The 23,429-nt window shown below is 37.6% G+C and overlaps 2 protein-coding genes across 6 annotated transcripts in view; one reads left to right on the plus strand and one right to left on the minus strand.

The window, feature by feature from the left end:
* The first annotated feature begins 223 nt into the window (after nucleotides 1-223).
* Nucleotides 224-22,248, plus strand: CCNH (cyclin H). 4 transcript variants are annotated; one of them, XR_009261070.1, is made up of 10 exons: nucleotides 224-492; nucleotides 2,561-2,683; nucleotides 5,346-5,419; nucleotides 6,437-6,647; nucleotides 10,086-10,249; nucleotides 13,428-13,498; nucleotides 16,193-16,304; nucleotides 19,113-19,188; nucleotides 19,736-20,552; nucleotides 21,288-22,248. XR_009261070.1 is itself a non-coding variant. In XM_058727704.1 (10 exons), exons 3-10 carry the CDS (start codon nucleotides 2,603-2,605, stop codon nucleotides 19,772-19,774), a joined length of 828 nt encoding a protein of 275 aa, XP_058583687.1. In that variant the 5' UTR covers nucleotides 382-492; nucleotides 1,847-1,987; nucleotides 2,561-2,602; the 3' UTR covers nucleotides 19,775-22,248. The 4 variants fall into 4 exon arrangements, 3 of the variants coding, with proteins under 3 accessions (XP_058583666.1, XP_058583678.1, XP_058583687.1); XM_058727704.1 differs by adding an exon at nucleotides 1,847-1,987 and having other exon boundaries at nucleotides 382-492; nucleotides 19,736-22,248; XM_058727683.1 differs by having other exon boundaries at nucleotides 19,736-22,248.
* The window catches only part of RASA1 (RAS p21 protein activator 1), a 115,357-nt gene continuing 113,766 nt past the window's right edge, over nucleotides 21,839-23,429 (minus strand). For both annotated transcript variants that reach the window (XM_058727674.1, XM_058727667.1), the window contains exon 25: nucleotides 21,839-22,910. In XM_058727674.1, the coding sequence (XP_058583657.1) occupies nucleotides 22,827-22,910 (84 nt within the window). In that variant the 3' untranslated portion in view covers nucleotides 21,839-22,826. The remainder of the gene's footprint in view (nucleotides 22,911-23,429) is intronic.

Here is a 23,429-nt window from a genome sequence, read left to right on the forward strand (position 1 = left end):
TGTTGTCCTCTACATGGAACTTCCGTCTGGTTTTCCATACCCTCCTGTCGCTTCTCCTTTAAATTTTGTCGGGAAGGGGCGGAGCTTAGAGGCTAAGCTCACAGATAGGAGGAGCGTATCCGTAGGCTCCGCCCACTTGTCTGTCAGGCGCCCGCCGGAGGGACGCGCGGGGTGTTCTCCTCTTAGTCCGCTCCGGAAACGCGACTGCGGACGGAGGTACCACGTGATCGTAACGTCAACGCGCCGGCGCCCGCCGAACTGACGCGCTCGGCTTCGGCGGGTTAGTGGTCGGGGCTCAGGTGATCTCCCACCCCCGTGTTGTGGCGTTTGGGGTCTTTTTCTCCAGACTTCCTGGCCCTGCTCTGGGATTTCACGATGTACCACAACAGTAGCCAGAAGCGGCACTGGACTTTCGCCAGTGAGGAGCAGCTAGCACGACTGCGGGCGGACGCCAACCGTAAATTCAAATGCAAAGCGGTCGCCAACGGGAAGGTGAGGATCCTGGCGGCCGGTCCCCTGCCCTCGCTTCTAAACTCTGAGCAGCTGCTGCCCACCCTCCCTTGTCCACCCTGCCTTCCCTGGGGCCCCTGCACACCTCTGTCCCCTCCCCCGCCCGTGCGTCTCTGGCGCACGGGGCGTTTATTTAACGAACGGACGGGTACCTTCCCAGGTGTTTACGCTGAGGAGACGAACTACGCCCTTAACGTAGTCGAATGGCAGGTGAGTAATCAGTAACATGGCGAAGGAAGGTCTTTGTAGGAAGCTAACGTAGTGCGGGAGCAGAGCCTTTCGTTTGTTAAGAGGCCATGTCAGGGAAGGCTTTCCCCAGTAGTTAATGCAGAGAAGATGGGAAAGGAAGTTACGCGCGGACAGAGCCACAGGTGCAAAGTGGGAGGTCGAAAGTTGCCGGACGGGGCCTTGGAATGCTCAGGGTCCTGTGTCGCGGAAGGTCTGAACAGGTGCAGAAACTTGCCAGCTGAAGTGAGGAGTTTGAGTTTATGATGATGAGGTGGGGAACCTTTGAAAATTTAAACGGGGAATTAACCTTTCAGATTCTGTTGTAGAAAGAGACCTCAGGAAACCTGGTGGTGAATGTATTGGGCGGGTTCGGGGGCAGGGTGGACGCGGGGAAACAGGAGACGGGGTAGCACAAACCAATTGAGGATGGTTTAGACTTTGGGCCTGCCAGCCAAATCCTTTCTCTTATAACTCACGCCGGTTTAATCTTTTTTCATAAATTGCACCATCTATTCTAGTACAAGCTTCTCTCCATCAAATATTCCATGTTTCAGACCTTTTGGTACTCAGGTACTTTTCCGTTTAATTCACTTCTGATTCATACTGCTTAATTTTTGTACTACGCAAAGTAGTACATACCACGCTGTGTACCAGGCACTATTCTCAGCATTTAGTGAGTTCCTGTAATCCTCATAACTATCCCGTGAAGTGGATACTGCTATTATCCTTGCTTTCCAGCTGAGGAAACTGAAGTGTAGAGTGGTTGAGTGACTTTTCAGGGCTACATTGTGGCAGAGCCAAGATTTGAACCCAAGGAGTCTAGTTCTGGAATTTCTGCTCTAAACCACAATGCCATACTGTCTCTGTAAAATTAGAATCTGTGTTAGTGCCCTAGGGCTACCCTAAAAAATTAGCACCAACTGGGTGGCTTAAAACAACAGAAATTTATTGTTTCACAGTTCTGGAGGCTAGAAGTCTGGGATAAAGTTGTCAGACCATGCTGTCTGTAGTCTCTGGGGCAGGATCTTTGCTCTTGCAGCTTCTGATAATCCTAGGTATTCCTTTGCTTGTGACAGTGTAACTTCGCTTTCTGTCTCTCTCTACATAGTGTTCTGTATCTGTATCTTGGCATGTTCTTTTTATGAGGATACCAGTAGTATCGGATTAGGAGCCCCCTGTACTTCAGTATGACCTCATCTTAACTAATTACATCTGCAGAGAACGTTTCTAGATAAGGTCACATTCTGAGGTACTGGGGGGTTAGGACTTCAACATACCCTTTTTTGGTAGTCATAATTAAACCAATAACACTACCTAGTGGATATTTGTTGTAAAAGTGTTATATTATTAACCATCTAGTGTATTCTGTAGAAGAGTATATAAAGACAGTTAGGAGGTAATGTTTTAAGGGTGAGAATCGTCCTTGAGACACTTACTGATTTTTACCTCAACTGTGTGACTTAATGACTGAGAAAGGGACGTTGAGAGCTCTCGAGCCAATGACAGTGTGTATCTTCTTTTTGATTTGTAACTGATGTCAAACTTGTGAGCATATGCACACACACACTCATCATTCTTTTTTCTCTGAAGAAGCAACTGTCCAGCTGACATTCTGAGAAATTGTGAAATGATGGTATGGTTCAGTTTATCAAATATTTTACTAAAGCTGTTTTGTGGAATAATTAGTAGCTCTATAAAGAAAAACAGTGACGTGGTATATTTCCCTTTGGTTGAAGATGAAAACTAAATTTAATCTGGATAGAGAATAGTATTTTAAGATTATTGAATTCGTTGAACTTTCGCTGTAACTTTTGATCTAAAGGTTCTTCCAAACGATCCAGTCTTTCTTGAGCCTCACGAAGAAATGATGCTCTGCAAATACTATGAGAAGAGATTATTAGAATTCTGTTCAGTGTTTAAGCCAGCAATGCCACGGTCTGTTGTGGTAAGTTATGATACTGATGAAGTATAATGTCCTTTAGCTGACTTCTGAAATCAGGACTCTTCTAAATGTGTAACTCAGTTCTCCATCCGCTTGTAGTCAAAAATGCACCTTAGTTATATAAATATGTAATTTATGTATTCACATTTCTGTCACTGTGTTATTTTTTGATAAACTCCTTAATTTAGGAATTTCTGTATTGTTTCTTACAAAGTATTTCAGGTGTCATTTCATTGTCGGAAGAAGTTTGAGATCTGCTAGACAGGTCACGACATCCTCATCTTAGAGAGAAAGAAAAGATTAAATAATTTTCCAGGTTCTCAGCTAACGAGCAATAGAGCTGGGAGTAGAACACAGACTAGTGCCTTTTTAAGTCTGTCACACGTTTGAAATAATGCATTCTTTCATCATTTGTAATCAGATGCCCCGGCTAAAACTCATGCCATAAGAAGTTTTTAAGCCTTGATTAGGAGAAGCTGGAGATTTATCTTTTGGTAAAAAATTGTCTTGTGGTTGTTTCCGATGTCTGGTTCTAAGAACTCCGTGTGTGTGTGTGTGTGTGTGTGTGTGTGTGTGTGTGTGTGTTACTGTGGTATGGTAATGGTGAGAAACAAGTAGTTCGGACTTTTTGGCTATATGGATTTACATGCACTGTCCTTGTAATTGTTCCTTTAGAATGTATTCTTGTTTATTGAACATCAGCTGAGGTTGAAAAGCTGAAAGAAAAAAAGGAGTACAAAATATTTTTTCATAATTCTCTTGCCAGTTTGTTGTGAAGATCAAATATGAAAGTCTGTCTTGAGTGAAAGTCTATCTTAAGTTTCAAAGTTATATAGAGTGAATAACTTATGACTCAATAGAGAATAACCCCCCAGGAAATAATCTTTTTTTTTTTTTTTAATGTTTATTTATTTTGAGAGAAAGCTTGCACAGGCGAGCAAGTGAGGGGCAAAAAGAGGGGAAGAGACAGAATCCCAAGCAGGCTCCCTGCTGACAGCACATTGGTCACGGGGCTCCATCTCATGAACCATGAAATCAAAAGTTGGATGCTTAACCACCTGAGCTACTCAAAGTGCCCCGGAAATAATCTCCATTTTCAAAGTTGAACATAAATTGAAGTATATTGGAAATACCAAGTTCAAAAGTACTCGTGATGTTTTTTTGTTTTTTGTTTTTTGTTTTAAGTTCACCTGATCTTCATCTGAGAGATAAAAGATTTATGAAGAATATCAGATGGCCTTGATTAGTTTCTGTCTCCAGATTTGGTTCTGTTATTTTCTGATAAAAGTGCTATAACATAAGGCAGTAGGTTTATGTGATCTTTTCAGATGAAGAAACTGAATTCTTGAATAAACTTATTTGTGGAATTTGTCTTTGTATAACGTGCTTATTTATAACTGGTAAGTTTTGTTTTTTCACATAAAACGACAAAGTTAAACTTTTAAAATATTTAAAAGTGTTTTTTTTTTTTTTTTTTTCTCCTATCTAAAAATAGATAAGTGTTTATCTTGTTGGTTCTAGCCGAATTGCATAGCGGTTAAAAGTACAGGCAGGTCTTAGGTGAATCCACCCCTATTGCTCATCGGATGTGTGACCTGGTACAAGACCGTTAACCTCACTGGTAGTCATTTTCCTTTTCTGTAAAGTGGAGATGGCAATACTTCACCAAGCTCTTGTAAGGAATAAAAAAGATAATAGCTTGGTGCTTGGCACAGAGTCTGGGAAATGGGATATGGTCAATAATTGGTAGGTGCCTCTTCTGTTTAGTTTGGCAACATGATCATGATTCTATCACACAGACCCAGAGCGGATTTAGAGAGAAGGCTTATTGCCCCAACTGTGTTAATTCTGTCAATGTTTTGACAAGATTGACTGGTTTAAGCTGTGAATATTTGTGTGTTTTTCTTGGTTTCTTCTAATATAGGTGGCTTTGTTATTCTCAAGTCTAAAATAAATACACACAGGGTGCCTGGGTGACTCAGTCAGGTGTCCGAGTCTTGATTTCAGCTCAGGTCATAATCTTATGGTTCGTGAGTTCGAGCCACACATCGGACTCCACGCTGACAACGCAGACCCTGCTTGGGATTCTGTTTCTGTCCCTCTCCTGCTTGTGTGTGCACTGTCTCATCTCAGTCTCATTCTCTCTCTCTCTCAAAATAAATAAACTTAAAAAAATAATAAATACAGACTTTTTGAAATTAAGTTAGTGCCCATAGGAAAGATAACCCAGGGTGTGTGAGGAGGAACAACAAAGGGTCTTTTGGCTGTGGCGTTTCTATAGTAATTCGTCACAATTTATAAGATTAAAGAAGAAATAAGAAGTTTTGGTATTTTGTGTGGGTAACTTTTTTTTTTTTTTTTTTTAACATTTATTTATTTTTGAGAGAGCATGAGTTGGGGCAGGGCAGACACAGGGAGACACAGAATCCAAAGCAGGCTCCAGCCTCCGAGCTGTCAGCACAGAGTCCTCGTGGGGACTCGAACTCACAAATTGTGAGATCATGACCTGAGCTGCAGTCAGGCTTAACTGGCTGAGCCACCCAGGCGCCTCTGCATGGGTAACTTTTTTAAAGAAACCTTTGCATAAGTAAGTTTTTTAAAACTTTTAATAAAACAACATGTATGTGTGAGTGGATTCTGATAATGTATATATTTTTAATCTTAGGGTACAGCTTGTATGTATTTCAAGCGTTTTTATCTTAATAATTCAGTAATGGAATATCACCCCCGGATAATAATGTGAGTATAATTCTACTTTATTGATTTTCATTTAAGAAGTCTTTTATACAATTTGTGTGGAAAAAATGACTTCGTAATGATAATTTAGACTTGTATTCTGTTCTGAATTTCCACTGTCCTTATACTTCTCATATATCTACAGTACTTTCTCCCTGTAATACTGATGTCATCTAAACTTCAACTTGTCCAAATTTAAATTGTTTTTCTCAAACTAACTTCACTAATATCTCTTTCTGTTAGTGGCACCTTTCTTCTCCCTGTTGCTCCAATGAGAATCCTTTGTGGTACCTCCTGTCTTTGTACATCAGTTAGTTTACAAGTCTTATAGCTCCATATTCACTTCAATTTAATAAAGGTCCCTTAAACATAAGGATGAAGTTAGTGTGAGACTCATCAAAGAGTTTGCTGTCAGTGACATTGTCCCTGTTTATTTTCTCTCTTTTTCATTTCCATTTCTACTAGTCTAGGTCAGGCCCTTGTTACTTCGAATTTTGATTTTTGTGGTAATTTGATGACTAGTTTCTTACCTGAAATTTATGGTACTAGCCATGAGAGTTTCATAAGTTAGTTCCTGAGGTAATAATCCCTATTGAAATGCTTTCAGAGACATCACTGATGGCCTTCCAGTGTTCTTTTAACCTACCTTCCCAGGTACACCTCTGTGTACTGTTGTGTTCTTTCATCTACATTTCATGATTCAGAGTACTTTTATTCTTCAGTTATTTTTCCAGATATATATGTTGAACTGTACAAAACTGCCATTAATAGTAGTCAATAATGGTTAAATGCTGTGGCAAGATTATACAGTTCAACCTAATTGTATAGTCTCCTAATGGATAAAAAGTTTGAACAGGAAACTTTCTTTTTCTCTTTTTTTTAAATAAATTTCTTGCAATATTTAGCATAGTCGCTTATTAATATTAAACATTTTTAGAACCTATTTTTAGAAATAAAATATTCAGGTATTTTTCAAAGTATGTACAGATACCATTCCCTTCCCTTTGTTTTTTCTTCTAGGCTCACTTGTGCATTTTTGGCCTGCAAAGTAGATGAATTCAATGTATCTAGTCCACAGTTTGTTGGAAATCTGCGGGAGAGTCCTCTTGGACAGGAGAAGGCACTCGAACAGATTTTGGAATACGAACTACTTCTTATACAACAACTGAATTTCCACCTTATTGTCCACAATCCTTATAGACCATTTGAGGGCTTTCTCATTGATTTAAAGGTAATCTTACTGATATTAAAGGTAAACTAGTAGAGTGTACACCTTTGCTATAGTTCTTGAACCAGAAGAATCTGAAATCTCATTATAATTTATATTCATCCTGATTGTTAAAACATGAGCTTATCTGAAACATGAGTTTAGCATGGACTTCCACATCATTAGTTCTCAAAGTTGAGTGTCACCTGAAAGGCTTGTTAACTCATATTGTTGGGCTGCACTTACAGAGCTTTTTATTTCATAGATCTGCAAATATTGGTCAAAGAACTATAATGAGGACTATTGTCAATTTAGAGTAATGCTTTTGAACTTAAGTCTTCTAACTCTGGAGTATACACTCATGGATCTGATTTAAAGAACCACAAAAAAATCTTAATATTAAACTAGAAGATTGCTAAGTGATTTCTAGTTTTAGTGCATTGTGAACTTGAATCAATATATACGCATCAAAAATATAAGTAGATAAACATGCACAAAAGCAACTTAAGCTATTTTGTTTTTGCCCTCACAGAGGACTTGAAAAGTGGGAGTGAAGTCAAAATGGAAGTAAAAAACTGGTTCATTCATCTCAATTGAGTGGCAAAATTTGGGCACTTTCCATATGCCAAAACACTGTTCTTGAGGATGAAGACAGGAACGCCCTCAACTATCAGAGGCCTTACAGTCTAATGGGAGAGACAGTCATATATTCAGTATGCCCATTGTTACAGATGGAAAAATACAGGATACCTTAGAATGAGATAGCAGGTTGAGAGAAAGGAAGACAGTTCTAAGAAAGTGTCATTTAGAGTGAAATTTCAGAGCAAGAGTAGGAATTAGGTAAAAGAACATCCTAGACAGAAAGACTTCTTTGGTCAAAGGCCCAGATCTAAGAAACCATGGTGCACTAAAGAACCTAAACAGAACTTAGAGATAGAGGGGGAAGACTGCCACAGAGTGCTGCCTGAGTGGGAGGTAGAGTCTCTACTGTGGAGGTGGTACTAAGGATTTTGAGTAGAGCGGTGGGAAACCATTGTAAGGCTTAAGTCTGGGGATTTGCATGATGAAGTTTGCAGTTAATAAAATCCTGTTGGCAAGCCCTTGCATCAGTCTGCATCATACATTTATTGCACATATGCACGCGTCAGGCAGAGTGTGGAGAATGGATTAGAACGGATGAAGGGGTACCAGTCAGATACTGTTAAAGTAGTCCAGCAAAAGATGGTGGTTGGTTTGACTCTGATAGTGGCAGTGGATACAGAGAGCTTCCTGGACAGAAATTCCTGGCGGAATCACTAGAGCTTGGGGATTGATTTCATATAGAGATTGAGAACAGAGGAGGAACCCCAGGTTTATGGCCTAAGGATATAGGTAGATGGTGGTTTGCTTCCTGATGGAGGAAACACTGGCATAGGAGAGATTTGTGGATGGTGGAGGGGTGGGGGTTGATTGATAAATCTGGTTGAGGACATAACTTTTAATAGCTGCAAGACATCACGTGTATCTGGAGATCAGAGCAGATGGCTAGGCTAAATCAGAATGGATATAGGTGGTGTTGCTCCTGGAAAATTTAAAGTGGATTGGCCGTAAGGACCATTTAAAGAGTAGTTGGAGAAGTATAAGATGCTAGTAAGGAGACTGAAGAATATTCAGAGAGAGAGCACTTTTTGGAGAACTGAAGGGAAGAAGAGTGCTTTTAGAAGATGAGCACAGGCTCCTTTCCAGGCCTGTTCAGAATTCAGGCAAAGTAAAAGAACAAGGATAGTGTCGGCTGGATTTAGTGCCAGAAGGGTCATTTGTGATTTTTGTGAAATTAGTCTCCGTTGAGTGTGGAGAAAGAAAGCAGGCTGGAACCAGTGGGGAATACATAGAAGGTGAGCAAGCAAGTAGGTGTAACATGGATTAAACAGCTTGTCTTTGAAGTGGAAAAAGATGAATGATTGAGAAGATGGGGGAACTCCTAAAAAGAGATGAGAGAGACGATTTTTTGTTTTTTGTGTTTTGCTTTGTGCAAGAAACTGATGAGGACAGTGAGCAGTGAGAAAAAGCTTAAAGGAAGGAGTGAAAAGTAAGTAGCTCAGGTTTCTCTTTGGAGTACGGTGGAAGTAGTTGGCATGGGATTCAAAGCAAAGTAGAGTTGACCTTGAGAGAATAGTAGGTCTTTTATATTAACAGACAGAAAGAGGGAAATATGGGTTGAGGACAGTGTTACGCCTGGGGGACTAGTGCTGACAGGAAATAAGAGTGTCTCTCTTAAAAGCCAAGATCATTTACAGAGAGTGTTGGAGTTTCAGAAAATTATCAAAGACATGGAGACAGGTGGAAAACCTTGAACACAGTTGCTGAAAAATGAGAGAACAAATTTTCTGTGGAACATAATTGTTAAAAGCCCTGCTGAGTCAGTGAACTTGAATTTATAGTAATATTACAAGACTCTTGGTGGTATTGTTTTCTGTAGCAACACTCAGAAATCGGGGTATAGTATACATATGTTGACAGCATATTGGGGCAGGAAATTCTGGAGGGAAATGAGGACCAGTGGTGAGTAGGAGCAAATAGCGGGATAAGGGACCAGAGGTTCTGGGGAGGAAGTCAGGGAATGGCTGTGAAGTAATTGAGCAAATATATTGGGAAAAGGAGCACTGTGGCCAGAGTGGAATGTCTTCATTTGTCATACCAGCGGTCAGGCATTTCAGAATGGTAAGATGTGGGTGTGATGGTACAGATGACTCTGGATATTTTGTTGAGGGTATAGAAGAAATTTCTTACTACTTTGGGACTTGATGCAGATATTTGAAATAGACCTGATGATCTAGGATTTAGAGTTCATCTTAAGTATAAAAAGAGTTTTTAGCAAATATTAGATCGTCCATATTTCTTGGGCATATTCTAAAAATCATTCTGTAATCAAACAAAGATCCATTTCCATTGACTTCTTCCCAAAACTAAACTTTAAGTAGCAGGAATTTCAAATCAAGATGAGGTAGTGCTTTGATTCCTAAAAGGCCTTGTAGCTGAATCATCTGGTTTGCCTTGAGAAGCGTTTACCTTGGACTGTGTATTTCCTAGGTCAACTTCAAACCTCTCTTCCCCTTCCTCTTCAGGTGGAAAAGGACAAAGAGAGGGATTAACATAAATCAGCATAGTGCCAAGTACTATACTAGGAAGTTTAGATAAATTATCTTAAAGCATGTATTTCTTGTTATGGGTTGTGATTAAAAAAGTGTGGAAGCCCCTGAGGAAAAGCACATTCTTAAAACATGCAGAATTTAATGACTGCACTTTTGGTACATTCTGACGCTGCATACAAAACAATCTTACGTGGAACAATTAAGCTCGGGTGTTAATTTCATAAATAAAAGAATCCTCTATTAAGCATTATGTTGTTAATATAAATATTTTTGAACTGTTATTAGTGCATTAAATCTCAGAAGTGATAATGTTTACAAACTTCCTTTCTAGACTCGCTACCCCATGATGGAGAATCCAGAGATGTTGAGGAAAACAGCCGATGACTTTCTTAATAGAATTGCATTAACAGATGCTTACCTTTTATACACACCTTCCCAAATTGCCCTGACTGCCATTTTATCTAGTGCATCTCGAGCAGGAATTACTATGGAAAGGTACTGATCTGTGTTTTAACTTTGCTGAGTCAGTTAATTCCTTCCTTGGAGACTGAGTTTTTAAGTGAAATTAATTCACTTTGTGACTATAGTCCTTTATATCTACTATGGTTGGGAGGGTTGGTGAAGGCAACTGAGAATGGAAATGAAATCACCTTTTCAGGAAATCTTTAAAGATTGAGTATCTTTGAGCTGAGAGGATCCATTTTATGACTAAAGTAGAAGTAAATCCGGTGATCCTCAAAAGCTTAGCTCTCAGTATGGGGCAAGTTTTGTAAACTGGTAAGCAGCATGTACACAGCAAATAATCTGCCTTGGTTTATCATTTATCTCCTGCTGTGGAGCATGTGTGGCATGTGGAATTCAGGAAAGAACTGGGGAATGAATAATACTTGAGGGAATGTCCGAGTGAATTGCACTTGAGCTATAGATAGCTGATACATAAATGCCCATTGTGAACTCGGCTTTGCGATAAGCACTTTCCCTGAATTAAGTTTAGTTGATTCTTTACAACAAAGTCTTATGCACAGATTAATTAAGCATTATTGTCATATTGATTTGTAACTTAAGCACAGGCTAGTAGCAAATTAGACTTTGTAAATTTTTATAATAATTTCTCTGTGGCCTTTGAAGTTCTGCCTGATTTTATTCCTGGAAAAAGCTGACGAGGAAAGATGATCAGACTTTCTGAACGTAAACTGTTCTACATGTTTATAAGCCCCTCATCCATAATTTCAAAATCTGTTGATAATGGTGGCAGCAGACATGAACAGATGTGATTTCATCTTTATTCAACTTAATGGGAGTATGTATATGTATCCTTACACAAATATGAGTGTCATGGATAACAGGTATCCTTCCACAGACATCACTGGACTGTTTCACATTTCATGGAGTATTCACCAGGTTCCCTTTCCAAAACACGAACAGTTTATGTATTTCAAAACAAATCCAAGATAAGGGATTGTGGGCTTAGGTTTTTGTCATGCCTCTTCTCCACAAACACAGCTCACCAAATGTGCATAAATCTAAACATTTAATCCCAAAGTAATCTATACCTCCACTTATTTAAGCAAAACTTTTTCTGAGCGCCTCCTATATACTATGCACTGTGTTGTTAACATGAACAAAGCTCTAAATCCTTGTTCTTGTTAGGAAAGACAGCCACAGATAATTGATGTCTTTGGAGATTAGGTGTGGAGCTTCCAGCCTCGAAGAGGAGAAAGCCTCTTTTCCACAATTCCACTAACCACATGTTTGATTAATTTGTTTAAGCATCATATCTTATGCAGTGTATATGCAGATTCTCCAATGGTGAGATTTTTCTGTTTTTCTCAAGTAGATGAAGAGGCATGAAGCATCCTAAAGTCCAAATGAGAGTTTATGTCACCTTGAAAGTGTAGTTATAATTTCAGATAGCCAAAACTGAAATTGTGGTAATTTGGATTCTTTGTAAATTAAATACACTTTTGGATTTCCCAGGGAATATAAACATGTGGGCATTTTTTTTTTTTTTTTTTTTTTTTTTTTTTTACTTTGAGAAAATATTTTCAAATCACTTTTAAGTTCTCATTTACTTTGCAAACTTTGGGGATATGTTGGAGTTGCCTTTACATGTATTGCTAGTTTCAAAAAGGGAAAGCCCTTGTGCTGTTATATCCTGGATGATGCTTTAGATTATTACTTCTAGGATGTTCTCTTGTTCTGAGTTTTCTTCTTTTACTGAATTTTTTTTTAATCAAAATACTAAAATTCTAATTCAGGATTGAGATCGAGTTGCTAATTTAAAGCTTCATAGAGGCAAATGGTCTGGTCAGCTATCTCTTAGAATCAAATGTATCACCCTTATGATTAAGGGGTGGAAAGGAAAGGAAGAATGAAACGAAACAAATGAAGATGCCAAAAGTATGAGGGGTTTTAGGGAGAAAAGGAAAAGGAAAAAACTGGTAGTATTACTGATAACCAAAAATGCATTTTTATATCTAAAATTAGGGACGCCTGGGTGGCTCAGTCGGTTGGGTGTCCGACTTCGGCTCAGGTCATGATCTCGCAGTCCGTGAGTTCGAGCCCCACGTCGGGCTCTGTGCTGACAGCTCAGAGCCTGGAGCCTGTTTCAGATGCTGTGTCTCCCTCTCTCTCTGACCCTCCCCCATTCATGCTCTGTCTCTGTCTCAAAAATAAATAAACGTTAAAAAAAATTTTTAAAATAAAAAAATAAAAAAAAATAAAATTAATTCCCATCATAGATGAAGTTGTAATATCAACCTTAGTTGTCAGTCTTACGTAATAACCTGTAAATAATCTGTATAGTTTAAAAGATAGCAACAAAATTTCTTAATTGTCTTTCTTTTGTTGTAATTGTATTTCACCGTTGATTCATTTCACTATTTTTCAGAGGAATTAATAATTATTTTGCACTTGTGTTTGAAAGATTACTTACACCTCGAGAATCTGTTCACTTGGGCTTTTATCAATTATAGATCAAGCTCAGAATAACTAAATATTTGAATGTAGACATTGTATTTTCATGCTGCTCTCATTGGTTCTGAGAAAGGTAATTGGGCTTTACATCCATTTATAGAAAAGTATTAACACTTTTGATTTGGACTCTTTGCAGATATGATACAAAAGTTTGTAAAGCATAAGTTGATATTTTTAACTGGTTTGAATACCTGTTAGTACCAAGAAGAGTTCACTTGATGCTAAGGGGAGAGAGAAGCCTTCCTAGTGCCAGGCTCCAGCTCTCCTTCTTCCTATCTTTCTAACTTTGGGCAAGTTACAAAGTCATTACCTGTCTGTGCCTCTGACTCAGATTGGTCATCTGTCAAACAAAGTTAGATTCATAGGGTTTGTATATTAAGCACTTAACCGTAGTGATAATCGATACTTTTAATGTTATTTTCATATCATTTTTTCTCTGAAAGCATATATATTACAAAATTTAGACAAATTAGTCTTAACATTAAACACCCTTTAAACTGAGTGGTATTAAATCCTTCAGACTAATAGTTATAGATTATAGTTCTGTGTTCAAAATTTTGTTACTTAATACTTTTAAAGTAAATTTTAAAATTGACCTTGATGAAATGAATGTGGAGGAAACTAATTTATGATGCCATATTACTCAAGATGCTATATGTGTTCAATAGATTAAAACTTTTTTTCTGTTCTTTACCAGTTATTTATCAGAAAGTCTGATGTTGAAAGAGAACAGAACTTGCTTGTCACAGTTACTAGATATAATGAAAAGTAAGTGAAACAACTTTTATAAAATGTTCTTTTGTTACAAAGTTGCTTTCTAAATAAATATTATCTTGATATTTAACTTGAGACATAGATTATTGTTTAGATTTACTTTCATTGAATTAATGTATCATGGAGGCATGAAGGATACATTGGTGGAGAACAAATAGCAGGTACCCTAAAGGAAGTACTTTTCACACATATAGACTTAATAGGAGAGTGAAAATATAAGATTCAGAGAGGGTTAAGACTCAAAACAGACCTTTTCAAGTGTGCACAGATATGTGGTAGGCACAGAAAAAGATCTAAATGGAACCAAATCAAAGATAATACTTAAATTTGGTGTTCTGTTTTGTAATCAGCTCTAACTAGTTTATACATGTCATTTGCTAGTCACGTTGGTGTTACAGAAGCCATGGGTGTGATTTTTGCATTATCTGGGACACTTTTGGTGTCAGAACTCTTGGCGTGGTGGTGGCTGCTACCAGCATCTATTTGGTAGAAATAAGAATGCTGCTAGACGTCTTATAATTCAGCATCGTCTCACTAGGCTGAAAAGTGGCTCCCCAAAGATACCCATGTCTGAATCCCTGGAACCTGTGAATGTTGTTATAAAGTCTCTGCAGATGTATTAAAGTGAAGGATCTTGAGATGGGGACATTATCTTGGATATCCAGGTAGGGCATAAATGCATCACAGGAGTCTTTATTAGTTAGAGAAAGGCAGAGGAATGGACGTTTGACAGAGAAGCCATTGTGAAGATAGAGCACAGAGGTGGCAGCCTTGAAAATCGGGAGTGATATGGCCACAAGCCAAGGGGTGCTGGCAGCTACCAGAAGCTGGATTTTCCCCTGGAGCCTCCAGAGGGAGCCTAGCTCAGCTGACATTTTGATTTTGGCCCGTTGAAACTGATTTCAGACTTCTGGGCTTCAGAACTGTGAGAGAATAGCAGACTTGGGAAACAAATCTTGCCCCTCATGACAGAGAATTTTCTAGCCCAAACTGACACTGCTGAGTGCCATTGTTGAGAAACCCTGTCTTAATGGTTGAGTAGAGATCAGCCAGCCCTGTCCTTCCTTCTTGCCCATGTCGCACTGAATGCTCATGGCCACTAAGCTCTAGGATTCAGTCTGTTGTATTTGTCGCCCAAATTTTTTGTGGTATTTGTCCTTGCTAATTAAATACGCAGTTGAGGGGCGCCTGGGTGGCGCAGTCGGTTAAGCGTCCGACTTCAGCCAGGTCACGATCTCGCGGTCCGTGAGTTCGAGCCCCGCGTCAGGCTCTGGGCTGATGGCTCGGAGCCTGGAGCCTGTTTCCGATTCTGTGTCTCCCTCTCTCTCTGCCCCTCCCCCGTTCATGCTCTGTCTCTCTCTGTCCCAAAAATAAATAAAAAACGTTGAAAAAAAAATTTAAAAAAAAAAAAAAATAAATACGCAGTTGAAATAATAAACCAATAAAATAGCATAAAGATCGCTATTGCAGAAATGGGTAAATGGGTGTACTTTTTATATTGTTTATGTTTTAAAAGTTAAGATGCTTCAGAGCATGTAAATATCATTCCTTGATTCTCTCCTTGAAATTGAGGGCTTCCTTTCCTCTTTAATTGAGAATGATGGATTTGTGATTTATGAATCATAAAACTGTATGTCTTCAGTTACACCACTAGAGGGTTCACTTCCAAAGCTAATTGTGATGTGGCTAGAGATCTTCATTAGGATCATGGAATTTAGTGGGTAAAATGGGCCTTAAAGATAACCCACAGTGCTCCTTGTACGCTGACAATTTATTACTGATTTCTCCTCAAGGATCTTTAATTTACTCCACTGTTTTAACATGAAGGAAGGATAGCTCTTGACAAAACATTCAGAGCTTTAACGATAATTAGGGTATCTTATTCATAAGTTTTTAGAACAAAGATACTGTCCTCAGGGTACGGAGTCGTAAGTATTCAGTTGAAAACACTCCATTGTTTGCAGTATGAAATAAGCCAGTAGCTCTCCCTATTTGAGCGTGTGGCCAGCTAGTAATAAGCCCTGGATCTCTCATCAGTCCCCTGAAAAATCTTGAGGTTTATATTCTTAGGTTTATTATAGTTGAATAATATTAACAGACCAGGGTAGAGGATCGTTCTGCAATTATTAAGTCACTGACAAAGTAGTTTGCTTTTAGCCTGAAGAGAACATTTTTGTTTTCTTGGCGATGCTTTATTGTATAGGATCTGCATGTTGTTGAAGGACCATTGACACATTTTACTAAGCATCCTCCCTTAATTACATGTCATCTAATAGTGATTTCCTTTGTAAATAAGAAGTATAACCTTTGGACCACCATCTGTAGGACAGAATGTTATAAATACAGTTGGTGGCAGGAAACAAAGCATGTTCACTAAATCATGGGATTTATAAAGCTTTAAATTAAACCTGAGCAGAAAGTGACCATGGTGGGATTTGGAAAAAAACTGACTAGAATGTAGAACATGGTTATTTTTGTGCTGTATGTGATATGGGCTAACCAGCAGACAGCTCTAATTACTTGAAGTATGCTGTCCGTTGGATTTTAATGCAGAGCATTGCAAATCCTGATAATAATAATAATCACATTTCAAGAGTTTTGTTATTCCGATTATAGGTGGGACCGTACTCCGCTCCCTTATGGGAAAAGACTTTTTATTATCTGTTATAAATCTTTTTATCCACTTAGGTATGAGAAACTTGGTAAAAAAATATGAACCACCCAGATCTGAAGAAGTTGCTGTTCTGAAACAGAAGTTAGAGAGATGTCACTCTGCTGAGCTTGCCCTTAACATAATTACGTAAGTAGAGGTGTTATTCGACAATTGTCAAGTCTAGCTCGTCCTTAAAATAAGTCATTTAATTGGTCACTGTTTGCTTTCGCGGGGAAAAATGACTTACTCCTTAAGTTGGATTTTTTTAATTGAGTGGACATTTCTAACAGGATAAACACGAGGTAATGGTCTGGTTTTCGTAATACAGTTCTCCTGCTATAACTAATGTGTTCTTTGGCTTGCAGGACCTGTCCCATTCTTTTACTCCTTGTGGGGTCTCTAGAGTCTTTCTCAGGAGTCTCTGAACCTCTTCTTGCTCTTTTAATCTTTGGGTTCTTGGCAGGTCTGATACCTTGTCTGAGGGAACAGGTATACTGTTCCAGGTTTCTATTAGGTAGAGTAGGGAAAGTTGGCTTATTTTCTTTCAGTGGTAAACTTTATACTTAAGGAAGACCTGTAAGGTATCTTACCGATTTGTAGGCTAAGTGTGGCAGCTAGAGAATTCAGGTTCTTGATGCTTTGCAAATTGAAGGATCCACTCAAACCTAATCTTTCAGGAGTTTGAAAACTTGGGTGTCCAGACACATAATAAGAATGGAAAAACCATTTTCTATTTTCTGTGGAATGCATTCTGATTCAAAGGTTCTACCTTACTTGTTAGTATTTAGTGGGAATTAGCCCTGGCATTTTACAGCTAAGGATGCATCTAAGATGTTATCTCTGTAGTTGGTAAATATACTCGATTGGATAATGAGAAACCAGAACAGTGTTTCATGGCCTTCAGATCCAGGTACACATGAGTCAAACTGTGTAAGTACACAGTGGTAGTAGGAGATTTATGAAGCATGCCAAATATGGGTCTACTTTATTATATTCATAACTATAATTGCAAAGCATGGCTTAGCATAGGACTTAAAATTGGTAGATTTCACTCCTGGGTTTCAGTGGTAACTCATAGGAATGAAAGAGAGGTTACAGAGAAGTAAAGAAATGTTGACTTTGGTAAGTAAAATTATTACAGCACTGATCATCTTCTTTCCACATAGATTTTGAAGGGGCTGGCAAACTCTGGCCCATAGGCCAAATGTGAACTACTACCTGTTTTTAGAAAGACTTGTCTTGGACCAGAGACATACCCGTTAATTTGCATGTTGTCTGTGGCTATTTTCACACTACTGCCGGAGTTGGTTAGTTGTGACAGAAATGGACTGTATGACCCTACAGGGTGTAAAATATTTACTTTTTGGCCATTTAAAGAAAAACTTACCACCCTCTGGATTAGACCACTGAACTATTAATCTACCCTTCTAGCTAGGTAAGTGAATGGCCCGGGCCGTAAGCCAAAATTCTGAATTGCCAGAGTACTACCTCTTACTCCCAAGTTACTATCTGCTTTACACTATGTCAAGCAAATTCTGCATATCCATGAGTACTTGAGAGGTGCTTTTAAAAATGCAGGCAAATATACTGCTTGCATTATAAAATGCAAGCAATAAATTACTAGAAAAAGGAAATAGACAAAATATAAGCTTAAATTTTATTAGATTCAACTGACATAAAATCAATAGAATTACTGTAAAAGTTTCCAAACACACACTCAGTTTCTGTACTTAATCTTCTTGCATAGTGGAAATGGTTCATGGATCGACCAGCACTGGTCCGTGGACCACACTTTTTTTTTTTTTTTTTTTGTTTTCTTTATAAATAAACTCCTTTATCTTTTTTCCATTACACAAGTAATAACTACATTGTCATTATTAAAGTCCGTCGATTCAGGTAAACCAAAGTTCTGTTAGATCAAAACCTAAATCCACTTGTGACCTCAGGGGTAATTTCTAGGTGGTTTACCTTTGCCATCATTTTCTCTGCATGTGTGTATGAGGAAGTTTGTTTTTTTCTCTTCATTACTGTTTTCATACATATTGTACATTTAATAGTATGAATCTTTAACTTTTACCAGTCTGGGTGAAAGAAGTTATCACATTGGTATTTTAATTTGCATTTCCCCTATTACTGTGAGGCATTGATGTTTCTGTGTTCAACATTTATATTTCTACTTCTGTATTGCTTGCTTATAACCTTTGAGTGGTTTTCTGGTGTTATCTTCTTGATTTGTAGCTCTTTTTATATTTTATATACTTTTCAAATATATCTTACACCTGTTTTCTTCTGTTTCACCTTGTGATAGATTTCTTCTGTTTTCCTTTGTGTTTTACACCTTTATATCTCAAAACCTTTTCCTACCCTAAGTTAATCTACATTTTGCTTTTTGTTTAGCTGTCAAAACTATTTAGAATTATTCGTGAATGTTCTGAGGTAGAAATCTTAACACTCATTTTTTAAAATCAGTGATGTTATGCTAGTCACTTTTTTAAAAATTCATAATTTTTCTCAGTTAAATATTCATTGTATATTAAGTTCCTATGTATAGTTGTTTTTTTGCTTGTCTGCTCTGATCGTTGATCTATTTAAATCTTGCTAATCCCATACTTTAAGTTACCATATCTCTTATATATAGTGTTCTGATGATAACTGGGACAAGGGCCCCACACTGTTCTTTCAGATTCTTTGGCTATTTTTGCAGTCTTTCACACATCAGAGTTATACTTGAAAGGTTCCAGGAAAAGCTTTATTAGGACTTTAGTTAGAACTGCATTGAATGTAAAGATTAATTTGAAAGATACTGTCTTCCTATCCGTCGTAGTTCATCTCTTTCCATTTATGCAGGCTTTGTTCTTCAGCAGATACATACATACCATTTATCAGCCTTGCTAGTTTATTTTGTAGTTTTTGTTGCCAGTATTCGATTGCTTACTGATGGTTGCTCAATCATAGGAAGAAGAGGAAAGGCTATGAAGATGATGATTATGTCTCAAAGAAACCCAAACATGAGGAGGTATGTTGTCCAAAGGTAAATTTTAAGTTACTCTTGTTGTATAATTTGGTCTGACCATACTGTTAAGATTTTATCATTCCAGAACATGAATATTAGAGAGGGGTGGGCTTTGAAAGCCTTCATTTTCATTTTCTTGCACCCTTCTTTATGTACATTCTCTTATTATCTTAGCCTATTGTGAAGCAGTATGATTGTTACTTGACGAATTCTTCCTATGATTATGGAAGGCAGCAGAAATAGAACATGCTAAATTTTTGCTATTTGACTCTCCCAGGATTCTTCTCTTATCCTTTTTTTAAAAAAAATGTACCTTGTAAGTTAGATATAGATTAATAGGAGGCAAAAGGTCACACTTGTAACCTTTACTCATCATTGGTGTAGTCTGGTAAGACCAAGCCATATTACTCTAAGATTGAACTATCACAAAGTTTCCTGGTTGATTTACCTTCCTATAATCAGCAGAGTAAAAGTAGAACATTTTCTTAAAAGGAGGCAAGGAAGTAAACATTAATGTTATGCTTCAGTGTAATGTTATTCTTACTACATTTTCTTTCCTTCTTAGGAAGAATGGACTGATGATGACCTGGTTGATTCTCTCTAACCATTTGAAATTGACTTTTGAATGCTAACTAATCAACAGAAGGATGAAACCTATCTGGCATTTAAGTTTATTTAAAAATGAAATGACGTGAAAGCATTAAAGATAGTAAATTTTCTATTTTTGTTAGTTAAATTTTCTTCCCTTTCAGGATAGCTTTATGTGAAATAAAACCTTTTCAAAGGGGCCAGAATAGCACCTGGTTTAGATAGTCTTGCCCCATCATGACTAATATCAAATTAATCTCTCTATAGTAGTGAAAGCTGTAATTTATTTGCCTGTATTGTTTAAAACAAATTACAATATGCAAACCTATTTTTTAAGGAAAAGCACAAAAGTTAAAAAAAACCGAGTAGTCTGCTTTAAACGTGCTAGGGAATGTTTTTCACTCTCTACAAGCCTTTATATAAATGGTTTCTCAAATGTCACTGTGATCTACTTAGCTTTTTGTAGGTTACTACTGAACTACAAAATGCACTTCAGCTGTCAAGTGGTAGTCAGTATTTGTTTTCCTCAGTTACCTGAAAACATTACCAAATAGGTTTCTAAAAGAGAAATCAAATAAATATGCAGTCTTTTATTTTTTTTAGTATTTTTTTAATGCTTATGTTTGAACAAGAGACAGAGCAGGGGAGAGGCAGAGAGAGAGGGAGACACAGAGTCCAAGCTTTGAGGTGTCAGCACAGAGCCTGACGCAGGGCTTGAACTTCATGAACTGCAAGATCGTGATGCAAGCCGAAGTTGGGACGTGTAACCAATTGGAAGCCACCCAGGCATCCTGGTAAATATGCAGTCTTGAATAGTTGTCTCGATAAAAATATTAAGTTGCTATTAACCAGTAGATGGGTGTTATAGTTACTAAGAATTTTTCAAATTAAAGATGTTTAAGAAGTTTAATTCGAATTGAAGTGAGTTGATATTAAATGTAACTCCACAGACCTCTGTGCCAATTTCCTAAGGCGCAAATGGGGAAAATAATCACCTATGTTTCCTAGGATTAATTGGAATAGTGGTTGCCTATATTAAGTGTTAATAAATGTTGGATAGAAATAGTATTCAGGTATTTAACTGTGATTTTACTATTCTGTTTTATTCATAATTTGGAACCAAATTATGGATGTCTGCTTGATTTTTTCTGGAATACTGGTTGAAGGAATTCGGCAAAACTCAGTAGCCCTGTGAATCTGAATGTTATGGATACACAGCTTTCCTCAATGTCTGTGCATCCCAGGCTGCACCTACCATTTAGAGTATATTTTAATTACATCTCAGTATTTGAGGACAGTATTTACTATATGCATATTCTTCTAATAATTTTTTATATTTTAGGTTTTTTATTTTTAGTTCCTTCTCACTTTAGAATGAGGAATGAAGTTCATTAAGTGTGATTTTATAAAAGTCGAATAGAAGAAGCTTAAGTTGACCATTTCCCAGTGCATTCCAAGTTATGTAGCAGTGCTGCTAGCCTCTAAACAGCACTGCGGAGTGTTGGTAATTTACCTTGTTTGTCTTTTAGGTCAGTAAGCTTTGGCATCTGAGCAAGGTCCACATTTATCTCTGCAAAGTCTCCTACCCAGCCCCATTTTAAAAGTTTTAGAGGCTTTATTTCATCATTGACCCAACTAGTTACTGCAAGTTCCACCCTACAAAGGTAAATGACGTTTCTGATTCCAGCTTAAAAGATAAACGTGGCATTAAAATGTGATTAGTGGTGGAGAACTCGATTGCCTAGTGCTAGAATTTGGACCTCTTTGCTCCATGTCCCTTCTGGTCTATCCTTCATCCTGTAACCCAAGTGGGATACTCCCGTAAAGCAGGAGTGATGGAAAAGTAAAGTAATGGAATTGACACCAAGAGAAAGGAGCACAGGGCTGTCGAACACCACTGCTCACCTGCCTCCACAGAAGGCTTTTCTGCCGTGTACTACTTTTTGTGTGCCTTCCCCCTCCTACACAATCATAGGAGGGAAGGAATTGTTACTTGTCTTTTTCTTGCTAGGCCTTGCTCTGGTACTAAATTTGAACTGCCCCTGAAGGAGAAAGAAAATAATGAAATGAAATGCTTAGCTGGATTTAGACAATTATTCAAGATATCCCTTGGTTTTATTTTAACTTAACCCTTGTGAATACTTCACAAAAATACATATACAGAAGCAAATAAAACTATACAAACTAAATATGCAGCAGATAGAACAAGTAGTCAGAAGTTCAAAGATGGAGAACTTTAAAAACATCAGTTTGGAAATGAATACTTTCAACAAAAGCATTCCAGGTGTTTTTAAACACAAAATAAATTGGTAATGTATACAATGGATGAATGGGGAACATGCCTTGATCAGTACAATGACCAATATTTATTGAATTCAAACTATTTACTGTTGTAAACGTAACGAAAGCATCATGAGATCTAAATACAGTCTTTGACAATTCCAACAAAATAAGTGGTATGTTTAAAAAATAAAGCTGATGAGCAATAGATCCATTCTATATATTTTCTTTCAACAGTTCCAGCAAGAGAAATAGCACAGTATTTTAAAAAAGTATACAGCAAAGATTGTTCCTATTATAATGGCAAACTCTGGAAACTGTAAATACAAATAGTCAATGAACAGTCAAACGGTCGTATTCCTAATGAGGAAGGAGTTACAGTAAGAACAGTCAGTGATCCAGTTATCCTCAATTGTCAACAGAATCCTTTCCTTTTTCTTGTCAGTTGGTTTCATAGTTCTTTTTTTGGCAATTGGATGTAGGGAAAATACATTTTCCAAGTTCAAGATACAGTCATAGCATTTTGTTGTGTGAAAGGTGATCTGTACACCAAGGCTCAGAAGTTGGTAAAGATTGATTCCGTATGTGGAAAAAGTGCAAATATCCTGCACAGATAGCTTACAAAAAGCTGCTGGCACAGTTACTCACCAGCAGAATCTTGGATTTTGTTTGCATAGCTCACACATCACTGGAATGTGGAAAAGTGTGCTATTTTTTGGCAAGAGCAAAGGAGACATTATACTGATGTGAATTACCGTGTTGGGCTTGCTGCACTTGGGTGAAGGCTGCTACCTGACATCATTAGTTTTTGTATACTGGTTTTGTTTTTGTTGAAGCAGTTCTGTTATGGCCAGGAGCTTTTTCAGTACATGCTAAATAAACAAAGAACAGTACAAAAATAATTAGTAAATAGGGTAACAGTCTGGTCAAACTTGAGGGAACCTGGACTTGTAAAAAGCCATTATCAATTCAAAAGAATTCAAAAAATATTAACCATTCTACTCAAAAGATGAAACCGTAAAGGTTTCTATTCAGTCCTTGACTCAGTATTTTTGTACACTTTTAAAGTAAGTAAATTCATTTGTGTGGCATTCTCCTATCTACCTAGGATAGAACATCTTTCCAGAAAACATTTATCATTACAAATGACACATACATCTTAAACCCTGTAAGATGATGGAAGGACATTCAACTTGCAGCCTACTGAATACTTTAAAGATTATGGAAGAAAAAGGACTAGGCCTAAAATTTTTTAGTCAAATTGTCCAGTAAGAATTTTATTTTTAACTTAAGGCAGGCCATAATAAACTGCACCAGGTAGGGAGAAGACAGTATACATACCATGGACATGTAAGGAGGCCAGTGGCACACATCTTTCCTGCCTAAGCTTT

The sequence above is a fragment of the Neofelis nebulosa genome, chromosome 1 (genome assembly GCF_028018385.1).
Source record: "Neofelis nebulosa isolate mNeoNeb1 chromosome 1, mNeoNeb1.pri, whole genome shotgun sequence".
NCBI classification, from domain to species: domain Eukaryota; kingdom Metazoa; phylum Chordata; class Mammalia; order Carnivora; family Felidae; genus Neofelis; species Neofelis nebulosa.